Source organism: Perca fluviatilis, chromosome 23, assembly GCF_010015445.1.
Source record: "Perca fluviatilis chromosome 23, GENO_Pfluv_1.0, whole genome shotgun sequence".
In the NCBI taxonomy this organism is placed as follows: Eukaryota; Metazoa; Chordata; class Actinopteri; order Perciformes; family Percidae; genus Perca; species Perca fluviatilis.
In genome coordinates, this window is record NC_053134.1 from 21,335,295 (window position 1) to 21,359,057 (window position 23,763).

At 44.8% G+C, this 23,763-nt stretch overlaps 1 protein-coding gene across 2 annotated transcripts in view; it reads right to left on the reverse strand.

The window, feature by feature from the left end:
* Window positions 1-242: 242 nt before the first annotated feature.
* gas2l3 (growth arrest-specific 2 like 3) overlaps window positions 243-23,763 on the reverse strand; it is a 29,572-nt gene continuing 6,051 nt past the window's right edge. The window contains exons 1-9 of one of the 2 annotated variants that reach the window (XM_039792073.1): window positions 17,970-18,179; window positions 15,557-15,613; window positions 8,501-8,687; window positions 6,767-6,885; window positions 5,935-6,076; window positions 3,779-3,842; window positions 3,495-3,636; window positions 1,882-1,986; window positions 243-1,208 (exon numbers count right to left, since the gene is read on the reverse strand). In XM_039792073.1, coding sequence (XP_039648007.1) covers window positions 372-1,208; window positions 1,882-1,986; window positions 3,495-3,636; window positions 3,779-3,842; window positions 5,935-6,076; window positions 6,767-6,885; window positions 8,501-8,687; window positions 15,557-15,580 — 1,620 coding nt within the window. In that variant the 5' untranslated portion in view covers window positions 15,581-15,613; window positions 17,970-18,179 and the 3' untranslated portion in view covers window positions 243-371. Of the gene's footprint in view, window positions 1,209-1,881; window positions 1,987-3,494; window positions 3,637-3,778; window positions 3,843-5,934; window positions 6,077-6,766; window positions 6,886-8,500; window positions 8,688-15,556; window positions 15,614-17,969; window positions 18,180-23,763 lie in introns of those variants that run through there. The other variant, XM_039792072.1, reaches the window with a different exon arrangement.

The following is a 23,763-nucleotide window of genomic DNA, read 5'->3' on the forward strand; positions in this document are numbered from 1 at the left end:
TTCAGCTTTCAGAGTGGCCTTCTTGTTGATGGGGGGGGTGGTGGTGGTGGTGGTGGTGGGGGGCGGCTTGCTTTCGCCCTGCCCTCTGTGCTGTGGCTGGTGTTTTCTGATTGGCTTTGCTGACGGGGAGGGCCTGCGTTGCCCCCGGGGACCCGCCCGGGGGCGGCGGCAGTGCCGCGTGGAGGGGCGGCGGCCACCTTGGTCGGGGCCGGGCCCTTGGCTTTGGCTGTCGCCTCTTTGCTCTTCGGCAGGGAGCCGGTAGGTTTGGGCAGCGGGGAGGCTGTCCGTGAGCTGGGGGCGGGGGTCCGGGCCCGGGTTTGGCCAGTCGGGGTCGCTGCGGTCCGCGGCCGTCCGCACCCGCCTGGCGGCCTCTAGACGGAGGCGCGAGGCCGGGGAGCCGGGACGGCGCTTGCGCGTAGGCGAGCGCGCTGGCTGGCGCCGGACGGGGGCCGGGCGTCCTTCGAGGCGGGGGCTCGTGCCGGTGCGGTGGCGGGGCGAGGCACGGAGGCGGCGCAGGGGCTGGAGGGTTTGGGGCATTTGGAAGACGGCTCGGGGCAGACGGGGCTCCTGGGCTGAGGGGCCGCGCCCCCCCGCGGGGACGGTCGCAGCTTCAGTTTGGAGGCGGGGCGAGGCGCCGCGGGGGCACGTGGCGGAGCCGAGGACGGAGTCAGAGCTCTGCGACACCCCGGGCCGGGAGACGGTTTGGAGGACCCTCCCACAGGCGTGGAGGGCAGAGACGAGGAACCTTTGGTGGTGGTGGGGGGGGTGGCGGTGGTGGGCAGGGGCAGCTGGGTGGGCTTCCTGGGGGAAGGAGGCGCCCCCTGCAGGTTCTTCCTGGGCGCCACGGCGGCAGCACCTTTCCTGGGCAGCGTGGGCGTGCAGGCCGGGGAGGCGGTGTAGGACCGGCACGCCTGACCCGCGGCGGTCGCAGAGGAACACGACGACGACGACGTGGAGGAGGAAGAGGAGGAGGACGACGAGGAGATGAGCTGGTTGACGGCGGCGAGGGGGTCCATGTCAGGAGGAGGGGGTGGAGCCGCGTTGCTCCGGTGACCTCCCAGGCCGGGGGGGCCTTTCTGAAAGGCCAGGATCTTCTGCTCCAGAGTGGTGAACTGCAGCACTCGCAGAGGGTCGTACTTCAGCAGGAAACCGCGCAGCGTGTCCCAGCCGCCGCCGACGCGCACCATCACGTGTTTCCCGTGAAGCATCTGTGGAGGGCAACCAATCAGTCGTTACATTGATTTTCTCCTCAAGAAAGAGGATTTTTTATATTAAAAAAAAAATATATAGGTTTAGGTTTAAATGTTTAAAAGATAAACATTTCTTTAAAATTAAAAAATCTTAGTAGCCAGTCAAAAAGCAACCGTGACATATTCCTTCCTGCTGCAGATCTTTAAATGAGCTCGTCTGTCCCGAGACCTGGCACCACAGACCGCACAGTAATTATCAGGTGATCGCCGCTACTACTGGGTAACGAGCTTACAAGAGTCACAGCCTCAGTGATGTAGTGTAGTCCTGTGTGCTCTAAATCTCCACACACACACACACACACACACACACACACACACACACACACACACACACACACACACACACACACACACACACACACACACACACACACACACACACACACACACACACACACACACACAACACACACACACACACACACACACACACACACACACACGTATTTTAAAAGCTTCTGAATGGGACAACCAAATGACTGACTGGATTGTCTGTATTACTGACGTGAAGTGAGCCAACACAGGAGTCTGCTACCACTGCAGAGTCTGAGTGTGTGTGTGTGTGTGTGTGTGTGTGTGTGTGTGTGTGTGTGTGTGTGTGTGTGTGTGTCTGTCTGTTCAGAGCACTCACCCGAATAAAGAGGGTCTTGTCTCCCAGTCTGTAGCGTCCCTCAGACAGGTACTCAATGGAGACTCTGTTGGCACAGTTGCAGGGTGGGTCGTCCATGCCGTGCTCCTACGAGGGACAAATAGAGGATCATAAGGCGCCCGTATTGGAGATCTTATTGGCAGAAATATTGGACTCTTTGTAAACATTCCATACAGTTCTATCAGAACCAAACGTTTACAGTTAGAGGATTACTCCGTGTCACCTCAGATGGCTGGAAAACAAAGCAATATATTTGAAAAAGACCTCCGCTTTTTGCTGCTGCGTAAGTGAGCAATAATGCAAATCACACCCAGTGAAACAAAGCATGTCTTGTTGAAATAAAAAAAATAAAAAGTTAATAAAAGTATTTAAAATCTCAAAATGAGACGCAACAAGACACGAGGGGATGAAGACACACTGGCCTAAAATAACTGACAGCATTTGCTACAAGCTGCAGCTTAACGACTTGCTTATTTGAACATGGAAAGGAAAAATGCATTTGGGAACAAATGTGCTTTTATCCCAACTGTCTTCCACTTCAATGAGTGCGGTTATTTTTAGTCCAGCTGTCTCCTCCGGGAATAAAACCCCCATACCCAGAGAGTGTCGGAGCCTCATTTTACCCGCGGGACCGGACGTGGGAAATAAACCCAGCGAACACGGATGGCGTTCACGGTTCAATCACAGCATCCCTCAGATGGGATTTAGTGCCGATGGAGGAGCCTCATCGCTGGGAGAGAGATGGAGTATCTCCACTGGGACATCCACAGCCAGCTCATCTCTGTGTGCACGTGTGACCGTGTGGAGTGACTCACCGGGCGCCGACAGAGCGTCACGTGGTCAGCTCGGATGCGTCATGCCCCGCGGGGGGCGCCGACGAAGCCGCCTCAACTGGGTCGCACATGGACCACCTATGTGACGCTGACGTGATCAGCTGTAGGCCTTCCAACGCTTTGCTGCGTGCAAATGGATTGTTTGAGCAAACAGCAGCTCCCTTTCTGCTCGTTTGTGAGCGGCCAGCAGTGACCGCCATCATCCTAGACCGGTGGCTCTCAAATGGGGGTATACGCGTACCCCTAGGGGTACCTTGGGAGTACCGCAAGGGGGTGCGGGAGATTGCCGATAGCCTACCCTAATTAACCGACCAATAACACTCCCAGTTCACCCGTCCGGGAGACATGCTTTCCACTTTCCGTGGACAGCTGTGGACTTGTTCCGATCGAGCAGCCACGACGTTCCCGTGAACTGTCGTGGACGAGTCCACAGCGGCTTGCGGCGCGTACGTCTGAGCCCATCTCCACCTGCGAGGTTGTCAGCTGTGTGTCCCATCGATAACAGCGGCACGTGACACGTAGCTCTTCTTTGTGAGCACTGTCCAGCAGAGAGCCAAAAAAAAATTTAAAAAAAAGGAGCAGCTTAACTAGAGATCCCTGAACTTGTGTATCAGCTGATACGGAGTACTGATCTGATACCAGTAAATTAAAAAGGTCTTTTTCTACTCTTTTATTTATTTTTTGTAAACTGTTTTTAGAGCGGCAAAGAAGAATGGATTTCTGGTTTGGTCTGCTAGCGGAGAGCTGGGAGTCAGAACTCACCCCCGGCTGGTAGAGGCCGCCGTGCTGGCAGCACACGCTGAAGGTTTTGACGGCTGGCCGCGGCTCCTCCGTCATCAACAGAGTCTCCTCCAACTCGATCTCCTTCTCCAGCTTCACCAGCACAGGAGGCTCCACGCCGTACCTGAGGAACGCACAGCACACTTTACATCTGCACCTTCGGCCCTGAAACGTTTAACCAATCTTGAACAGTTCCTTTTTTTTGGGGGGGGGGGGTTTAAACCATTTGAAGTTTCCTCTTCATTGTTTTGCGTTTAAAGACTTACTTGGAGACGATGCGGCCGATCTCCAGGAGACAGAGACAAACTTGCCGAGGCTCCTTGTGCAGCACTGAGGCGGAAAACACAAGACTTAAACAGGTCAATAATGTGGAGAAGCAGCTTTCTTTAAGGAGAACACAACGGCATGGCAAATAAAAGGGAGGAGGTCCACCAGGTTCACGTGTAACTTTCCAAAACACGACACTATGAGCACACATACGATAAAGATAGTTATTCCCTGAGGGACGGTCGGATGATTCATGAAGAAGAGAACAGGGCTCTGGGTGTGGAGGGCACAGCTTTAAAGTCACACACGGGTATTCATTAAACAAGAATATAAATTGAAGAGTTAAGAGAGTCACAGCGGGTGTACGGCTTTCCTTCTAAAATCGCTCCAATCCCTTTTATCTGAGAGCCATTACTTGTAATGAAGTGATCCCCCATACAGAGTACTCAGGGCAATTGCTCTCCACAACAGATCCTATTAAACCATTAAGAAGCAAGGCTTAAAACTGAGCTCCGCAAAGTTATTAGGAGCTTACAGCCGCAGTCTCATCTTGTTTTACACTGTTAATCATCCTCTATAAAAGGCCAACATTAGCAGAACAGTGTGGCGTTAACCATTTTCCTGTTAGCTGGTGTTCTTATTCAAAAGAAGATCCAGGACCAACCCGCAGAGAGACATACATCCTAGTAAATATTTAACCCTTGGAGGACAAAAGACGCACCGGCGAGTCCAAGAGATGTTTGACCACACTCCTACTCAAAAAGTGATATTACAAAATGTCCTTTTAGACATTTAGTTACTATTTTAAATCATTATTTGGCTACTTTTGTGAACCTGAGACTTCTGTAATCTCTTCAAGCACCAAAACAATTAAGCATAGGTATGTTTTCACAAGCAAGTCGAGAAATATTTCCACTTTAGGGCCAAATTATCTCTTTACACGTTGCTCTGGAACCATTTTGGGCGTCACTCCGCAGAAAGCTGAGTTTGGTCTGAACATTTTGATATGAAACACATTGGGATCAGATATATGCAAATACACTTTAAAAAGGAGAATTCAAGAAGATATGTAAAAATGCTAGACCTTCGAGGGTTAAAAGAACTCCTTGAGGATTTGTATGGTCTTCTTGCTCAGGACTCTGGTGCATTTTTCTTACTTGGTCTAAACGTCCCTTTTGGCCTGATTTTAAAACTGGCTTGGACTCAACCAATGCTCGCTAAAGAGAGAGTAAGAGGAAAAATTCGGGGAGTCTTTTCTTTCCAGTAGGTAGACAGGCCAAGCACATGCAGGGAAACTCATCACGATACCATTTCCCAAAGTTTTCAAATTCAAAAGTATGACTTCGCTGGTGTGACAAAGTCATTTCAACATTTGGCCTTCGATCCCCGGGAATAAAAGATTTACCAGTCGGTTAAGGTTGAAAAATGTCTGCTTCCTTCTGCTCGCTTGGACAAACAAACCTTGGACTTTGACATTTTTATCTGGTTATTCAAGAGGTTAGGGTTGTGACAAACCGTCTCAATCTTTGCCAGAGCAGCTGAAGGTAGCACTTTATTAAGTTACCGTGGGTTCTTCCAACAACCGAGATTCATATATAGAACCAGGAAAGGGTTGCCGGGTGATACTGGCCTAAAACAATGTTGTTTAAAAAAGAAAAAAGAAAAAAAAAAAGGTCACATTTACTCAGACACCGGTTCACATTTTAGATGGATTGTAACAGAGCTAAAGCTGCTGTACACGAAGGAAAGAAAGGGGGAGAGCAACAGAAGACTTTAAATAGAAAGAAGTTAATTTGGAAAAAGAAATGGCAGGCTAATTTGGCTTTTTTTCTCCTGTAAATATAGATTCCATCCGGCCATTATCTGTAACCACTTCTTCTTTGCGGGGGTCGCTGGAGCCGATCCCAGCGTGAGTACAAATATAGATTTTTTTTTTATTTTTTATTTTTTATTCCATCTATGGCCATTTTTCATTGGACTAGTATTATGCCACAACTTGATGTTATGGATTCCACATCTGCTTCACTTTTTTTCCATCATAAGATTGGCAGTGTGCATCTACAGCGATAAAACAAATACCGACAGAAAGGATGCACTGGCGCCAGAACAGATGGAAGCAGTGTATAGTTTCTGTGACGTCAGCTGCCGCTCTTACCGAGGCCTTCGGACTCAAACAGGTAGGTCTCCTCCACGCCGGCGTGGCGACACCAGGCCAGGAAGTTGGCGGTGTTGTCTCGAGCGAAGAAGGAACCCGGAGAGGCGTCGCGCTTACATGCAATCTTCCTGGTGGGGAACAGCTGTCGGGTGAAAGAGAAAAAAAAAAAAAAAAAAATCCATAAAATCATTATCATCAAACTCTGTGTGGACATATGCAGTTAAAGTGAAGGGATTTAAAACAAATGTGAGAACATAAGACTGCGTTATGAACCAAATCACCATATTTTTGACCAAATACCTCGATATCGATATTGTGGGGTTGACAATTGGTGCTTTAACAATATAAATTCACAATTAGATTTTAGATAAATGATGATCAGGAATGTGGATTTAATGACTAAGTGGGTAAAGGCCAATAATAGAACAGCTAGAACAGTCTGGTAGGTTCAGAAAATGACATCACTTTACTGTAATGCAGCCTTTAAAACCAGGAGAAAGAGAAAAAAAAAAAAGAAAAAACACTTAAGCCATTAACAATATCCAAAATCTAAGAGGATATCTAGTCTCATATCACGATATCGATATAATATCCATACACTGCCCAGCTCTAGTGCACACATGGGGGATAAAACCAGAGCACAATGATCATGAGACATTCCGATTGACACAACAGGAATGTCATATGTGCTAACTGAACTCCGAAATGAATGGAGTCAGAAATGTGTCCATACTGTGTGACCTGCTCTGCTTCCCCCCCCCCCATGTGTGAGCATAAGAGCTGCCCTTTGGACCATGGTCCCGGCTATTTTCACCGGCGCTGTCTGACTCACCTTGCAGAGTGCGGAGGGGCAGCTCTGGGCGATCTTCGTCTGCAGCACGCCGATGAGCTGGCAGAGCTTCACGCCGTTATTCAGCTCGTCCATGAAAAACTCGGCTCTGACCTCCTCGCCTGGAAAAGTGAAAAAGACACAGAATGAAATGTACAGCACAATCCAAATGATGCTACTTTTTTCATCTGCAAAAGCACTTTATAAAGCGGAGACTTGTCCCATTTACATAATTTTGTGTAATGTGGGTCCAAACCACATCTCTAGTAGGGCGTTTTTTTAGATATATATACTAATACTGGGACTTCGATACCGGTTCCTGAACGATACTTTTTTCGATACCAATGTTATAAAATCCATTTTAACTTTTTATTTGTTCACAGCTCCTACTACGTGAGCCCCGTCTCTCTGTGTAACGTAGAGTTTTTCCTGCCTGCTTCTACGACGTGTAATGTTGGACACCCAATCACAGACATTATTAGATCTTGGTAGAAGCATGCTGCATGCTGATTGGCTCACTGACGCTGATGAGATTTAGTCCTTAGGTACTGAAGTTTGGTATTGAATAATGAGGCATTTTTCGATGCCTCTATACTAAGGAGGCAATTCGGTCGGTGCCTAAAAAGTATTGATTTCGGTAACCAGTCCTAATCTCTAGTACGAACTAACAAAATTCTTTTTTCGCTCTATAAAAAGGAGTTTTGTTCTTCTTCATTGTCTTTTGTTGGACAAAAAGACTGCACATTAACGGTTGCTTTTCAGAGGACTTCCCTACAAACTGCTCAAGAACTTATGGCGCTCCCACGACCCCTTATTGTAAATCACCGCCCTAGTAAACTCAACAAAAAAGGCCATGGGAACTGAATTCACATTGGGAACAAAATCCAAAATAGTCACAACACTAAGTGACAAAAGACTGCTCCACAAAAGTTGAATTTTTGCACGACGACAGCCGAGCCCCGAGGCTTGAAACCTTATCCGCTGCACGCCACCTGTTGCTGTAGCATCCGGCCCCCTCGGGATCTGTCCAACGGTTTACAAATGTGGGATACAGGTCGTCACGGTCACGGTACCTATAACTCATGTTGAGCGTTTCGTACCTGCCCACATTCCTCATGAGAAAAACGGCCGGCTTCTTTGAAAGAAAAAAAAAAGAAAAAAAGAATGGAGTCACTTCCCAGTCAGTTTCAGTTTCCCCACTGCTCTATTGTATTATAAAAGGGGACAATAGATGTCCGTATAATAGCAGAGGATGAAATTAGGGATTTTGTTCCACTCTGTTTCTGTGTCTGCAGCATCCAAATCCAATTACATGGGAGACCCGCATCAATTGTGCTTCAGTATTTTCCTAGCCTCGAGGGGGGAAAACTGTTAGCATGCAACTGCAGTGTTGATTCATATATGCACAAGTTTGGACACATCTACTCTCCATACAACTACACTACAGTAAAATACATCAGACAGAGAAAAACATTAACATCCGTTTACTCTAAAAGAGAGAAAACAACATGATACCAGACAGTCAGAGGGGGGCAAAAAGACATGGCAAAACCTCTAAAAAGCAGTACTTTAGGGCTGCACAATATATTTTTTTTCCTTTCTTTCTTTTTTTTTTTTTTATTTAAATCATCATAGCGATATGAACTGGCGTAATAAATACATCGCAAAAGGCTGCGCATATCACATATTTTCCTTATATCGTGCAGCCCTACTTCTTAGCTGAAACGCAGCCCTTACCCAGCATGCCGCTGAGCCAGATGGCCAGATCCTCCTGCATGGGCACCAGGGTGGCTTCATGTCGCACGGCCAGCCACTGGTCATACTGGAAGACGTCGGCGAGGCCGGGGCCGTGGCGCTGTGCTAACGGGCTGCGAGGGCTCCTGGGGCTCAGCAGCGGGGCGTCAAACTTCTCGCCAAACCAAACCTGGAGAAGGAAGATGAAGCAACCGTTTACACATGCGATGAAAATCAATGTGTTCTAGAAAAAAAATAAAAATAAATGGCATCCGGCCCAATCTTGCAAGATCTTCATCAAGGCTTTTTAACCCTGAATATAGGTTAGAAGCTTCTCCACAGCCAACAGTCTCTGCAAGCCAACACATTATCATACTCTAGTTACCATCCAGCCGTGCTCTGTGTGAACATCAGAGGAATTTTAGTGGCCCATCCATGCAGAGAGGACGTGTTAGGGATGCCGTCATTCCACACTGCCACTGGGCCTGGTAACCACTGTGGTTTAATCGGAGTAAAAACCGAAACCCAAGCTTAATTTCCAAGCACCCAACCCCATTATTTTTTTAACGCATTTCATTGTCCACTGAAAGACAACCTCAGTCATTATTTTTATTTTCTTTCCTTTGTTGCAAATCCAAAAAGGAAAAACGGAGACAATTGAATGCTGTCGCACTTGACTGCTTAAATGGGTGTCTAGCACTGGTTCACAGTCCGGGGCTCAGTGCCTGGAGCCAGCCACTTGATCACTGATGTCTCATCGTATCCATCTCTACTCTCACACCCCTCCCTTCCGATCCCTTGTCTCAAGGAATCCTGTGTAGCCTCAGTGTTCTTCGTTTCACAGCCACCACATACACTGAGGAAATTGTCATTAAGCTAGACATACTTTTTTTTTAGAAAAATATGGAGACAAAACTAGAGCTGCAAAGATGAATCGATTCGTTAATTAGTTGTCAACTATTAAATAAATCGCCAACTACTTTGATAATCCGTTTGAGTAATTTCTTATGATAAAAAAAAATATAAAAAAAATAAAAAAGTAAAAATTCTCTGATACCAGCTTGTTAAATGTGAATATTGTTCCATTTTCTTCTCTCCTCTGTGACAGTAAACTGAATATCTTTGAGTTGTGGATAAAACAAGATATTTGAGGACGCCCTCTTGGGCTTTAGGAAACTGTCATTTTTCAAAATTTTCTGACATTTTATAGACCAAACAACTAATCGAGAAAAAATGTTGTTCTTTTATTTCAACTTCTTAAATTGTCTGCAGGCAACAGGAAGCGCAATCCAGAAACCAGCAGCAGCAGCAGCTGTGTACTACGACGACAGACGTGTGCAGACATTACATACTGTTCATCAAATTCTGTTTGAAATCTCCCTGTCCACTTTGTTGACATCTGTTTAAGATACAGCCTCTAATCTTTCGCTCCATCACATATCATATCAAGCAATAATGAGACATTGCATCCACTGTAGTGAATGGGTTATTGTGCTTAAAACAAGGCCCAGTCCTGTTGGGGCCTTGAATTCATGGCGTTCGTTCTGCCTACAAACAGGAAGCCTTCTGGCCAGACAACGCCGACCGAGAGGCCCGTTATACAGTAATGCACTGCTGATGCTCGGAGCCGCCCCGACAACACTGCTGAGGAGACTGTGTTTGTGCATGTGCATTGTGATATAGCTATATAACAAAGCATTGGATCAAGCAGATACTGAATGTCCATAATCTCTTTACTTACTGGGACTATGTAAAGGAAAAAAAAATAAAAAATAAAAAAAATAAAAAAGGAACTGGGGATAAGGGCTGCACGATATGAGAAAAATATATAATTGCGATTATTTTTGACTGATATTGCAATATGATTCACGATATTGGAAGTAATAATCATTTTTGTATCATTCTCATTGAAAAATATATAAATAAATAAAACCGATTATAGTGCGATTTACTTTGTAGGATACAATTTGTAGGCCGGGATGTCTCTGCAGCACCAGAGTACTTAATTCAGAATGGTTTGACGCATATGTCAATATTAGTCAATATTGCGATTTTGATAAAATTGCGCGGCCCTACTGGGGATGCAACAACAGGTTTAAATCTCACAATGCTAAGTAGAAAGGATTGACAAATTAGGAGTCTAAATTCATTAGGACGGTTTCAATTTTTTACCTAAACATGTCTAAAAGAAGAAAGGCAAACTCAATTTTTAATATAGATAACTGCAAACTGTGAACACCTTTTGACCCCAAGGGGTTACTCCAGTGATTTAGTATTGCACTTCCATTAAATCGGGGGCTTCTCAAGCGCCAGATTGAAAAAATAAAAAATAAAAAGAATGGTCAATATCAAAGCTGCAGGTATATTTGTATATTTGTGTATTTATGTACATGGCAGCACTGTTGTGCTATGTACAATTGTATAGAAAATGTGTGAAAATAAAAATTTACAAAAAAAAAAAAATCAAAGCCGCAGAGATCGAGATATGCTGACATTTAGTCCCTAGTATGGGTCAAAATCCAAAAACACTTGATCCTGCAATTCCCATGATGCAACTCAACAGAATGTTTTATTAACCCCCCCGCACCTTAAATGCCAACTTCTTTCAAACCCTACACCTCCAGCTTATAACTCAGGCCCAAGCCGAGGGAACTCTGATGACATCATCAGGGTTATTTTAACTTTATAAAGATCCCTCCAGAACCACCGAAGACATTATACAACGGTTTTCATAGGCTGAGTAGAACTCTTCGTGACAAGTTAATTAAACTTTCTGTCCCTTTTAACATTCTACTTCAGGCAACTTTGACTCATACCTAATTTAATCAACTCAAAGTGTAATTTGGGTTGTCTGGTGAGACATTTAGCCCTCAGGGCCCTGTCGTTAGCTCTGTGTTAGGATTAAGGACATGCAAACAAATGTTTAGAATAAACACCAACGGGACGTCATTGCTTTAGGAATGTTTGTTTTTTGTTAGTTCCACTCTTCTCCCCATCAGGGTGACCTCTGACCCCAAAAGGGGGTCGTAACAAAGATGTAAGACTGGGGAAACGCGCACATAAAAAAGGGGGAGAAAGTCGCAAAAACGCCTGATGTTTGAAACTGAAAAGTTTACCCCACTTTAAAAAGGGATGAGCCGACACACATACACAGACAGACAGACAGACCGACAGACAGACACTTGGTGCGCACACACATTACATAACAGTTCAGAAGGGCAAACTGCCTGCAGAATTTCACAACAACACATGTGCCTTTCTTGGCATCTGGCTAATTAGAAAATAAGGCAGCGTAGTGTAACGTAGTAGTTACGTAAAAGACGACCGTGAGATAATCCAGCCTCGCACCATGTCACCTAACTGCATACAGGTCCATAGAGAGTATTTAGCTCTTAAAGAAGCCTTGTGTTGTAAACTGAAATCTGCATTGCACAGAGTATAGAGAAAGTCTCAGTTTCTTTCACCACTTCTGTCCTCATTAGGCGCTGGAATGTGGCTCTGTAATCCTGGTATGAAATGCAACGGAGTGAGAGGCCGGCATGGTACGCTTTAGGAGTTTATCTGATGCTCTTAACCTGAGCCACTTATACCACTAAACCCCCTGAAACAATAGTCAATAACAGGAAGCTCAATGAAAAAAGTGGGATGTAGCAAAATATTCAAAAAATTATCATTTCAAGCCACTGTTGAAATTGAAAATAGACACACATGCCATGCAAGGTCTTCTTCCATCATAGTCTTCTCTCATGATTATGGTCTGGTTATTTAAAGATTCTTTCTCATTATATAAGCTGTTCTCATGACTGTAGCATCTGTTCACATTATTATAAAACATTTTTTTTTTCATGCCATATGTCAATGAGTCATGTATGTGAAGCCTGTGAACCACTTTCACTTTAAGCTTGGTCAGATGTTCAGCTCCAACTTAAACAAGAAGTTACGATTTGATCACGGTAAATGATTCCAGAACAAATTCCACTCCTTTACATTTGAAGCGCTTTGCCATTACTTTAGCCCCCCCCGCCCCCCCATTTTTTTGACTTCCCAAACTTCATGGCCTGGTTGTTGACCTTTGACCTTTCAGGATCATAACTAAACCAACAGCTGATAGGTTTGGGCAGGCTTAACTAACAAGGTCATGCTGCCCTTTTCAAATACTTGGAGCTCTCGGAGGGCATTCTATTTGGTGTGGGTTTCCTTTTTGCTACCTGATAAAGATGCTACAAGGAGACAACATATCCCTAACCCTGCTCTGCATTGATGTGCATCTATATTAATCTCTGTCAACAGATAATCTGTCGCCCCACGGGGGAAAAAACATAAATTGGTATCGAAAGGGTTGCAATTGCCATTTTTATTTTGTAGTCCCAAGTAGTATTGACCAGTAACGTTTGAGCAGGCTTTGGTTGCATGCAGGTAAACAGACCGTGTGGAGAGCAAAAAGAGATTGAACACACTGGCCGAAATGCAATCTAGGAAACCATCTGTTATAGTTATCTTTTTTATTTATTATCTGCAATCCTATGCAGATATCCATTCATAGAGATTGGCCGAAAAGGCGTCTGGACCTAAAACACCTACAAAAAGTACAGGCATCGCAGAAATATTGGCTGTTTTCCCTAGAAACTAAATCGTCATCAGACCGATAGCCGATAGGTTCAGAGATTGTATCCCTATAAACTTTGTTGTTACTTCCGTGTTTTGCTTTCTACTTTTGAACTTAAATTGAAGGATTAGGTTTAGAAAGCTAAAATCAGAAACACTATCAAGTAGAGATGGTCCGATACCACTTTTTTGCTTCCAGATACCGATTCCGATACCTGAACTTGCGTATCGGCCGATACCGAGTACCGATCCGATACCAGCGTGTCATATATTTCATTATGTTTTAACATCTGTATACTACTATCTCTGTATGGATGTGATATGATTTCTTTCTTTGTTGTCGGTCTGGCTCAGGTTAAACTCTTTGTGAAACATGAACAAACGCAAACAAGGAATGCCCCAGAACTTTCTTTTATAGTTATAATGAAAAAGAACATAAATAAAACTACTTTAACGTAGATTTTCTTTAGGGCTTCATTACGTGGTATCGGATCGGTGCATAAACTCCAGTACTTCCCGATACCGATACCAGCGTTTTAGGCAGTATCGGAGCCGATACCAATACTGGTATCGGTATCGGAACATCTCTACTATCAAGCTAAAAGATTTTTTATTTATTTTTTTGCTTTGGAGTGACCATGTTTTAACCCCACGGCAACAATCTGTAGCCATCACTAAATATTTCTGGAGGTTCGTCAGATATCCCAGGCATGAGACCGAAAACCTGCAGACATCATATACAATGTGTTTTACTGTTGCATTAATGTACGCATATGCTACTTATACTTCCACGAGTGCATAGATTTTCAGCATGGCTGAACAGAGCAGTCCGAGTGTGACCAGTTATCGAGTGTGACTGCGCTGCTCTACATTGGCAGTGAAGCTCTGAGGTGAGCTTTGGAAGTAGCTGCAGTGTTACATTCTCTGCAGCATCACCACAGCCTGATACGGATCAATACCCCTCACATGGTGCCTCCCATGGCACACAATATTATCCACCGTCCATCCTCGATTTCTTCTTCTATTTGAAGTGCAAGTGGGATTTTGGGTGCTCCACAAACCTACATGAATTAACTAACTATGGCCTCAAACAATGACTGTCTATAATGTCTAGATCTTTTTTGCCAATTAGAAAATCCCCACTGTTGTTTTCTGCGGTCTTTGGAATTGAATGGGAATGAGATGCACTGTAAAAACAAGTTCAAACTATTAAAAAAAAGAAACAACAACAACAGGAATTGTCCTTAAAAGGGCGATTAATTTACATGTAAACTACTCTTACCCATGTTTTAGACACAATGTGGCCGGGTTGGATCAGTGGGTAGAGCAGGCGCACATATATGGAGGTGTATACCTCGACGCAGAAGGTCCAGGGTTGGAGTCCGACCTGAGACGATTTCCTGCCAGTCATCCCCCCTCTCTCTCTCTCTCCTTTCATATCTATCGGCTCTTTCCATTAAAAAGGCTGAAATGCCCCCCCTCCCCCAAAAGAATCTAGACAAAGTGACAATGATTTTGGGAAAACGTAAAGGCAGCCTACAGAGATAAAGCACCATACAGTTTAAACCAATGTAAAAAAAATCTCCTGGCACAAACAAACCTAATTAACACCATCCGTTGGTGCACTTGAAGCTAGAGCATCCGACCACAGATCATCAACAACTCTGGGGAGGTTCCTCTTAGCCTCGTCAAGACATTAGCATCAGTCTGAGACATTTCCTGCCACATGTTATGTGCGTAGAACTGGGATACATATTTTGCAATATCCACAGTCCAAGACGGATGGGGAGAGAGCCAGGGCTTTCCAAACCAGATGACAGAGAAAAGCCCTTCTCAACGACGACATTCTGCCATGGGACAAATCTGTAACGCGATACGTTTGTTGTTTGGGGTTTTTGGGATGGCTGACATTTCGTTGCTGGGAGTGAAAAGAGGGGGGAAAAAAAAGCTAAAAAAGGTGTTGCACATTCCACCCACTCCCCCTAAAAACAACGTGCGGAGAAACTCCTCGGGGTCCAAACGGTGGAAAGCCAGACATGCATAACAATAACAAGATGGCATGCTGGAACACAGGTGGGCTCGCCGCAGTTGTTGAGTGGGAGACAGATGTCTGCACCGCTTTATTTAACCGGAATAACTACACAGTCTGAGAACTTTTTTCCCCCAATTTGGCAAACAGATGTGACTCACTGCCTGGATACTAAGAAAAGGTACTGATTGACCAAACAGGGTACTATATAACGAGGTCTCAAAGTCAAGTTCAGCTCTACTGAAAGGTAGACATTTGTAACCCGTCTACTGATGTGTTGAGACTTGAACAACACCCAGCCATGTGAACGTTTCTGACTCCTTGATCTCTAACCTGTACCACTATCCACAATGGACTCAAAGACTTCATGTCTTCTCTGGCCAATCAAAGTACCTCTAATCCAATCTAGATGGTGATGAGCCTACCTGGATGCCAGCCTGGACAGCCATGACTGTGACCACAAGATTGTTCACTTCTTCATTCTGTGGAGAAATAAGACAGAGACTTGGGTTAAAAGAGATCATATCCAGAAGGTCTGTTGTTCATCTCACATTGCAATTCAAAAGAGTGGGAATAAGAAGGTTCAAATGGTGTCCGACTATGGGCTAATTACAGTTCTAAAAGAAACTGTTTGACATTTTAAGAAACATCCCCGTTTGCTTTCTTTCCAAGAGTTAAATGAGAAGTTTGATTATCTTAGCTCATTCTAAAAAGGACTAGAAGCAAAGAAAACAGGCGATTGACATACTGCAACTAACTACTTCTTGGTGAACAGCAGGAAGCAGCGACTAGAGTCTTGCCATCACCTTGGAGTTGCCAGACAACCAGCAGAAATGCTGAGCGGATGGATTAACTGTTGACCGTCAAGAAACAGTTCCACCACGCAACTCCCTCCAAGAGCACACATTGATTTAGAGTGCTGTTTGTGTACGGACTAAAACAAATTAGACAATGTGTGAATTTGTACATTTTAGAGGGGCTGCCTGGTAGACAGATTTTGGAGAGAGCCAGGCTAGCCTTTACCCCTGCTAAACTTAGCTAATCACATCTAGTTCTAGCTCCGTACCTTACCTAAGAGTGGTATCAATCTTCACTTCTAACTCTCAGCAGTACCAATGAATTAGGACATATCCCAAAAATGTCAAACTATTCCTTTAAAAGAGCGTTCACTAGAGAACAGTAAAGAATATTGTTCTTATACATTATCCTCCTAAATTCTGGAGCGGACTTTGACCAGACTGGTTTGGTATCATTGGTTGTAGCAGATATTCTGAGTTTGAGTATACAGCATTCAGTAAGAGATTATTATTGAGATGATTATTATGATTATTATGATTATTATGATTATTATTATTATTATTAATAATATGCGGTTTATCGTCCAGCCCTACCCTGGAGCCCTCTGACTTAGGGCTGGGCGAAAGGGAGAAAAATCAGAGAACACGATATTCTTGACCAAATACCTCGATATAGATATTGCGGTGATATTCTAGGGTTGACAATTGGTGCTTTAACAAAATATCTTCACACTTAGTTAAATAATCATCAGTAACATGGACAATAATGTCTAAGTGGGGAAAAGGCAGATAATAGAACAGCTAGAACTGGTAAGTTCAGAAAAGTAAAACACTTTACTGTAATGCAGTCTTTAAAACCAGCAAAAGACAACACTTACGTCATATCACAATATTACGATATCCAAAATCTAAGACGATACCTAGTCCCATGTCACGATATAATAATCAATATATTGCCCAGCCCTACTCTGACTCCTGGGACAGGAGAAAGACATCAAAAAACCCTGTGAATGACATTCAAGCTTAACGGGCTTCACACAATTACTTTGAAGCTTCATTCAAGGTTATCCCATCAAGTAAATGCAGTATTTACACTAATTTCAGACAAGGGGCTCTTTCATCTACAGTACACAGTGTCAGCGTGATTCCTGCCAAAAAACAAAAAAAAAAAGGAAAAAAAATCCAATTTACAAGACATTAAATTCTGATGTCGCAAGGTGTCCTGGTGAATCAGCTGGGAAAGTTGAAAACCACGTAGCTATGATGCCCCGAGTAGTGATAAAGTAGTAATGGAGAAACATTAAAAAAGGAGGACAGTTGAACAGGATATAAGCTGCAAACAAGCACTCGGGATGATGCAAACAGCCCTCCGGGTTAAAAAAATAAATAAAAAAATAAAAAACAGCCGGGATGTTGTTGTTTTTCTGGACAGGCAGTGGGTTTTAGTGGATCAGACTTTCTCACGAGGAAGTGATGAGGTTAGTCTGAGTGCTCCTCTCTGCCCTTTCCCACACAGGATGTGAAGGATTACCCCCGACGCTCTGCTGTCCCAGAGGGTGTGTGCGTTTGACAAAGGGAGGCAGTTGGTGGGGGGAGAAAGCAATCACAAGCACGTAGATCCTAATAACACTGATAATTTGGTCAACACAGCTGAGGCAATAGTCTCCCAACACTACCACCCCCCCACCCCCACCCCCATGCTCCGCAGACACACAAATATCCCCTCACATAAACCATCCAATCAACATTACACCCAACATGGGTTTGCAAAACTTCTAGCCCTATGGTGTTTCCACCTGATGTCATCACGCACAGAGTGATGAAAACGGTATAAGAAGCAAAAGAAAACTAGCATACTCATAGAAATGCCTTAATAGCCACTTAAATTGCATCCTCGGCTGTTCATCAAAAGGCATGCCTAATCAGAGTGCTGCGTGCAGTCATCCGACACCAAAACTGCAGCTCAGGGGAAGAGAAGATGCAAGTCAGCGGGGCCAAGGACGGGACGTGACAGGAAGGATGACAACACAAGACAACTTACCTCGGAACAAAAAAAATGGTACGGTACTGGCCGAGGAAGCTGCGCCAAACAACTGCGGTCAGCCTCAAAGGCACATCCTCATCACCAATGCGGAGTCAAAACCCTGCGCTAGGCTCAGTGCTGTCCAGCCAGAGCGGCTCCTGCCTCTGTGGGTCCACGAGTGAGTGGGGAAGGAAAGGCAGCGAGGGAATGACAGGGAGGGGAGGATGGATGGGAGGAGGAGGTGCAAAAGGAGAGCCCTGACTAATGAAGTGGCTACGCTTGGCTAAGCCCTGACCACCCCTCTGCTTCCCCCAAACAATCCTTGTGGCGGGACCCTAGCCTCACAAAACACACAAAACACACACACACACACACACACACACACACACACACACACACACACACACACACACACACACACACACACACACACACACACACACACACACACACACACACACACACACACCAAGCCAGCAGCACAATCAGGAACTCCCCAACCAGGGTGCAATGAAATGGAATGAGATGGGATAGAGGAGGTGAGGTGGAGGGGGGGAGGTTACCTCCACTTCCTTTTCACCCCCCCCCCCTACCTCCCACTAGTCCCAACAGAGAACTCGCCCAAGCTCCCACACCAGCACTCAGCAGAAAGTTCGGGACGGGAAGCGGGAAAACAATAAGCTTGTTCTGGTTTTTTGGACGGTTGTTGTTGTCGAGATCAAGAGAGCTGACATCTGCGTCCATGTGGAAGGGGTTCCAACGAGTTTGCCTTGGGGTGAGCAAAACTCTTAAGAAAGCAAAGAACTGAACACGTGACGTCACACGAGCTACTAACTGAGACGCACAGATGTTGGGTGTCCACAGCTGTTCCAACCAGCTCAGTTCTGAAGACTGAAGTGCTGTCTGACAGACATTAGCAAGGCTCATTTTGTGAACATACGGTGTTAGATATTACATCCAAGTGGCCCGGGGCACAAAAATCTCACACACACACACACACACACACACACACACACACACACACACACACACACACACACACACACACACACACACACACACACACACACACACACACACACACACACACACACACACACACACACACACACACACACACACACACACACACACACGACTGAAAATAAGTGAATCCCTGAAATTAGCCTGAAGTCTACGATGACGTTTCGGCAAAGACAACTACGCATGCTCTTGTATTCGTTCAATGATAGTTTGAACAGCAGATCAACCGCTGAAATTAAGCCACATTAAACCACAACATGCTCCAAGCGATACCTTGTGCTGTGCCAAAATTCAGTGACCGTGGGTCGATCAAAATCTGAAATTCAAGAGAATAACTCTTGATGGGTTAAGGAAAAAAAAAAAAAAGGAAAAAGAATGGAAATAAAAGTAATGTCAAAAGGTCAAAGACCAGCACTGAAAAACTTGATTTGTGGCAGCTAGAGGATTTGAAAAGGATCGTTGTCTTCCTCTTTGAAGTCTTTTAAAGCAATGTCCTCAAGGCTATGAAGCCGAATAACCAGAAACAGTGACGGAACGACGACATTTAGGATGTCAGAAGAGGGAGACAATCCAGAATGGCTCCGCTTCTTTTCAGCGTGCAGGCGTTCGAGAGGGCTCGCACTAAACAACACAGGACAAAAAAAGGGCAAATCTTTGGCTCTGGACTCCAGTTGTGTGCATCTGGGGCCCCAGCAGAGCCTGAGAGCGTGACTCCCTACAGGGACCAAAGGCACCCACACACAGTCAAAATGTCAAGCACAGAGGAGGGCGAGAGAATCCAAAGCCAAAAAAAAAAGGGGCGAGGCGAAGACAAAACACGTTTTATATTATTGGCGGTGAACTTGGGAGTGGCACGCTGGAAAGGGCACGGCTCGACACCGTGACACTGAGCGCTACCACGCACATTCCCCAGCGGTTGCCGGGAGAAAAAAAAAAAAAAAAAGACGACATCTGACAATGCTGGCACTCTTCTGCCCTCCATCTGTAATGTGCCATTTCCTCCAGAACCTTCCTGCTTCCGTCAGCAAGATGTCACATCCAAAAGATGCGGCAGTTTTTGCGATTATGTACATATTCGTGCATTATTTCTTTGGGGATCCAAATATGCAGCAGAGCCTCTTTGTGGATCAACTTCATCGAGCTCATGATGAAGTTGTACTTCATATGAACAATGTTATTTTTGGCGTTTCTGTGAAAGCCCAGTTCATAGAACAGAGTGGGAATTTACAACTTTCTAAGAATCCCAATTCCCCATTTCAGTTTACTCCCACATGGTGCACATGTTGAGCCGTTCCTATATTGTTAAAGCCACATTAGGATTACAGTTTTTCCTCAATTGCTTTGGCACATTTACTGAAACAAACTTACAATTGTCAAAAGTAAAATCCTCGGACCACGTGGGTTTGTCAGTGTGCATGGGTCTGTGTTGTGTGTCCCCGTCTGTTTTGGACCTGAACTGGGTTGGTTTGGGGGTGGGTAGGGGGAATTGACACACTGTTCTCACTATGCTTTGTTCACCATGGATTGTGCTGCATGTCACGTGTTATGAAAATTTTAATAAAAATAAACAAAAGTTTGGGAAAAAAAAAAAAAAAAGAAATCCTCACACCACATGGTCCATAGAGCACATCACTCTACTCTGACCTGCAAAAGGTGATTACTCAATCAAAATGTTGTGCCAAAAGCAATTGAAAATAAAAAAACCTGCAACTGAGTAAATGAGGCACAGAAACCTGGTACACAAAGAGCCGGGTCAGGTTTGGAGTGACTAACCTGTATTTAGGAGTGAAATAAAAGCTTTGTTGCCGGGTTTTTTCCCCTCAGGAAATCTGCTATTTCCAGGACTCCACTCCAACGCTTTTTAGGCATTATCTTCAGATGGCGTTTCCAGATGTTACATTTACAAAAGCATTGCAGTGTTACGCATAAGCGATTGCAGAAACTGCAGATTTTGAGGCTATTAGAATATTCAGATTCTATACGGATGATAAATGCAATTCCACTGGTAACTCAAGATACATTTAAAGTCAGTGTGGTATCTGGCCTGCAGGAATTCACAGACAAACACAAAATAATGCATTTAAAGACAATCTTCAACTTAGCAAATTTGAATTGAAGGGATAAACAAACCAACAACTACTTGAGATAACTGTCCTCAGCAGGAGGCCCTGTTTTCTCCTTATAGTGCTCTACACACAATCCACTTCCTGCCAGAAAAAGGTGCGGAATAAATGAAAGGAATTGCCTTTGTCTAGGTACAATAGACTTGGAGTCTATTAAAAGGAAAGGGCTCAAGAATGAGCTTCCCTGTATCCTGAACTAAACATAGATGCTGTGTGTGTGTGTGTGTGTGTGTGTGTTTTGTTGAGGGTGGGGGGGTGAGACATCTGTCCGCATGTTGCCCACGCAGGTCGCCTCTCTCTGGTCTCAGCTAGTAATCATTTAAGAGGATCAGCGCTATTCCAGACAGTAGAGTGCATCCACCTCAACGACGCTCCCGTCATCACAACACACAGCACGTGGGGCACGCATGCAGCCCCGCGGTGCTCCGGTAGTGCATGCGAGCACCCGTGCACGAAAGTGCAACAAAAGAAATGAGAACGCATTACGTAATGAGTTAAAAGTGGAATGTTCAGGCAATGATGTCCTTTTGATTTTCCACTACACGGTGTTGAGCGTGTGTCAGGGGAATAAAAACAAAGTAAACATGAGCTAAAAAAAAAAATTAAACCAAAGTCGGCCGTGTGCAGTTTCAAGAACCCATGGGGGTCTTTAAAAAGGAGTTTTATTTTAGGTGGGAGTCCCCAGAGAAATTAAAGGTCCGATGACATGGTGCTCTTTGGATGCTTTTATATAGACCTTAGTGGTCCCCTAATACTGTATCTGAAGTCTCTTTTATATAGGCCTTAGTGGTCCCCTAATACTGGATCTGAAGTCTCTTTTATATAGACCTTAGTGGTCCCCTAATACTGTATCTGAAGTCTCTTTTATATAGACCTTAGTGGTCCCCTAATACTGTATCTGAAGTCTCTTTTATATAGACCTTAGAGGTCCCCTAATACTGTATCTGAAGTCTCTTTTATATAGACCTTAGTGGTCCCCTAATACTGTATCTGAAGTCTCTTTTATATAGGCCTTAGTGGTCCCCTAATACTGTATCTGAAGTCTCTTTTATATAGACCTTAGTGGTCCCCTAATACTGTATCTGAAGTCTCTTTCCCGAAATTCAGCCTTGGTGCAGAATTACAGCCACTAGAGCCAGTCCTACAATGAGCTTTCCTTAGGATGTGCCATTTCTGTGTCTCTAGCTATTGAGGAGGAGAGAGGGGGGGCAAGGTGGAGGGTGGGGGTGTGGCCTTGACCAACTGCCACTTTTCTCGTTTGAAAGCCATGATGTCTCTCTCTCTCTCATGGGTGGGCCAAATTCTCTGGGCAGGCAAAGCAGAGAAAGGGGAGGTAACCTTGCTTGTTATGACCTCATAACAAGCAAGAACACCTCATCTGAGCTTTCATTTTCTCAAAGGCAGAGCAGGATACCCAGGGCTCGGTTTACACCTATCACCATTTCAAGCCAATTGGGGACCATAGGCAGGCGTGCCATGGGACCTTTAATGTTTTATTTTATAATTTAATTTCCTGGAAGTTATTCTTCCATTATGCAAATTTCTCACGATGGCTTTTCTCTTAATTTTTCCTGAAAGCTTTTTTCTTTGGAGTACTGAATCATTTTCAGCCCAATCATTTAAAAATCGTCTCTGCTGCGGTTCACCGCTCTGCATGTGATGGAGTCTTAAGGGGCCCAGTATGCTTCATGCAAAGGGCTTGTCGGACATAGGAAAGCACCTGAAACCCCCTAGCCCCGATACCTTTCAGAGACCGACAATTTCTGTAACTTTCTGAAACCGACAATTCAACATGCACGCCGGCTTTAGCACAGTGACTGGCCAGGCGTGCTGCGGAGCACATTTACCAGGATTTTATCTTTTCTCTCAGGCTGTGTTCTTTCATTCTTCACACAATTACTTCCATCAAGTTTTGCGCGTGTGCGTGTGTGTATATAGAGCCAAGTGCAACAGCATGAGTGCCTTCAAGAATAGACTTTTTAGACAGTGTGTACCGTTATCCCTATTTGTGTCATGGCAGGTCATACAAACTAGTTTGTTTCAAGCATAATAACCTGGCCTTTGGAAATAGCTTCTTTTGCATCATTTATTTTAAATCTGGAAGCTTCCGTTAGGATTCTAGTGAACACAATTTTATTTGAGGTTTTCAAATTAGAAAAGAGGCCCCGTTTTATAGAATTTAAATTGATAACTTGGGCAGACAGAAACAGATGAGTAATACCAGTGTGTGTGTGTGTGTGTGTGTGTGTGTGTGTGTGTGTGTGTGCCCGCAGTAGCCGCGGTGTGAAGTGGCTGCAGGCCAGTGACCCTCCTGCGCCCTTCCCCTTCCCCGCAGTCCAAAAGGGTTCTGCTGGGCCAAACTTCCCCCCTGGAGAATACTAACTCCTCCTCTATTAAACTCCGTCCTGCTGAGCCCTTTGTGTCTGGACTTAATTACTCTGTCGGAGGAGAATTTCATTTAGAGCCCTGACTCCCCCTTTTCATTACAGATGGGGCCCGGCTGCCTGGTGTCGAGAGGGGAAATTCATTCAGTCGCAGAGAATGAAAAAAGTAAATATACGTCAACGGTCTGCTGTTGAAACGAGCACGGCCTCTTGAATGAAACTTTACGTTCTAAAGTGATTCAGTCCCCCCCCCTGGGCCTGCCCAAGCTTGCTCATCATGGT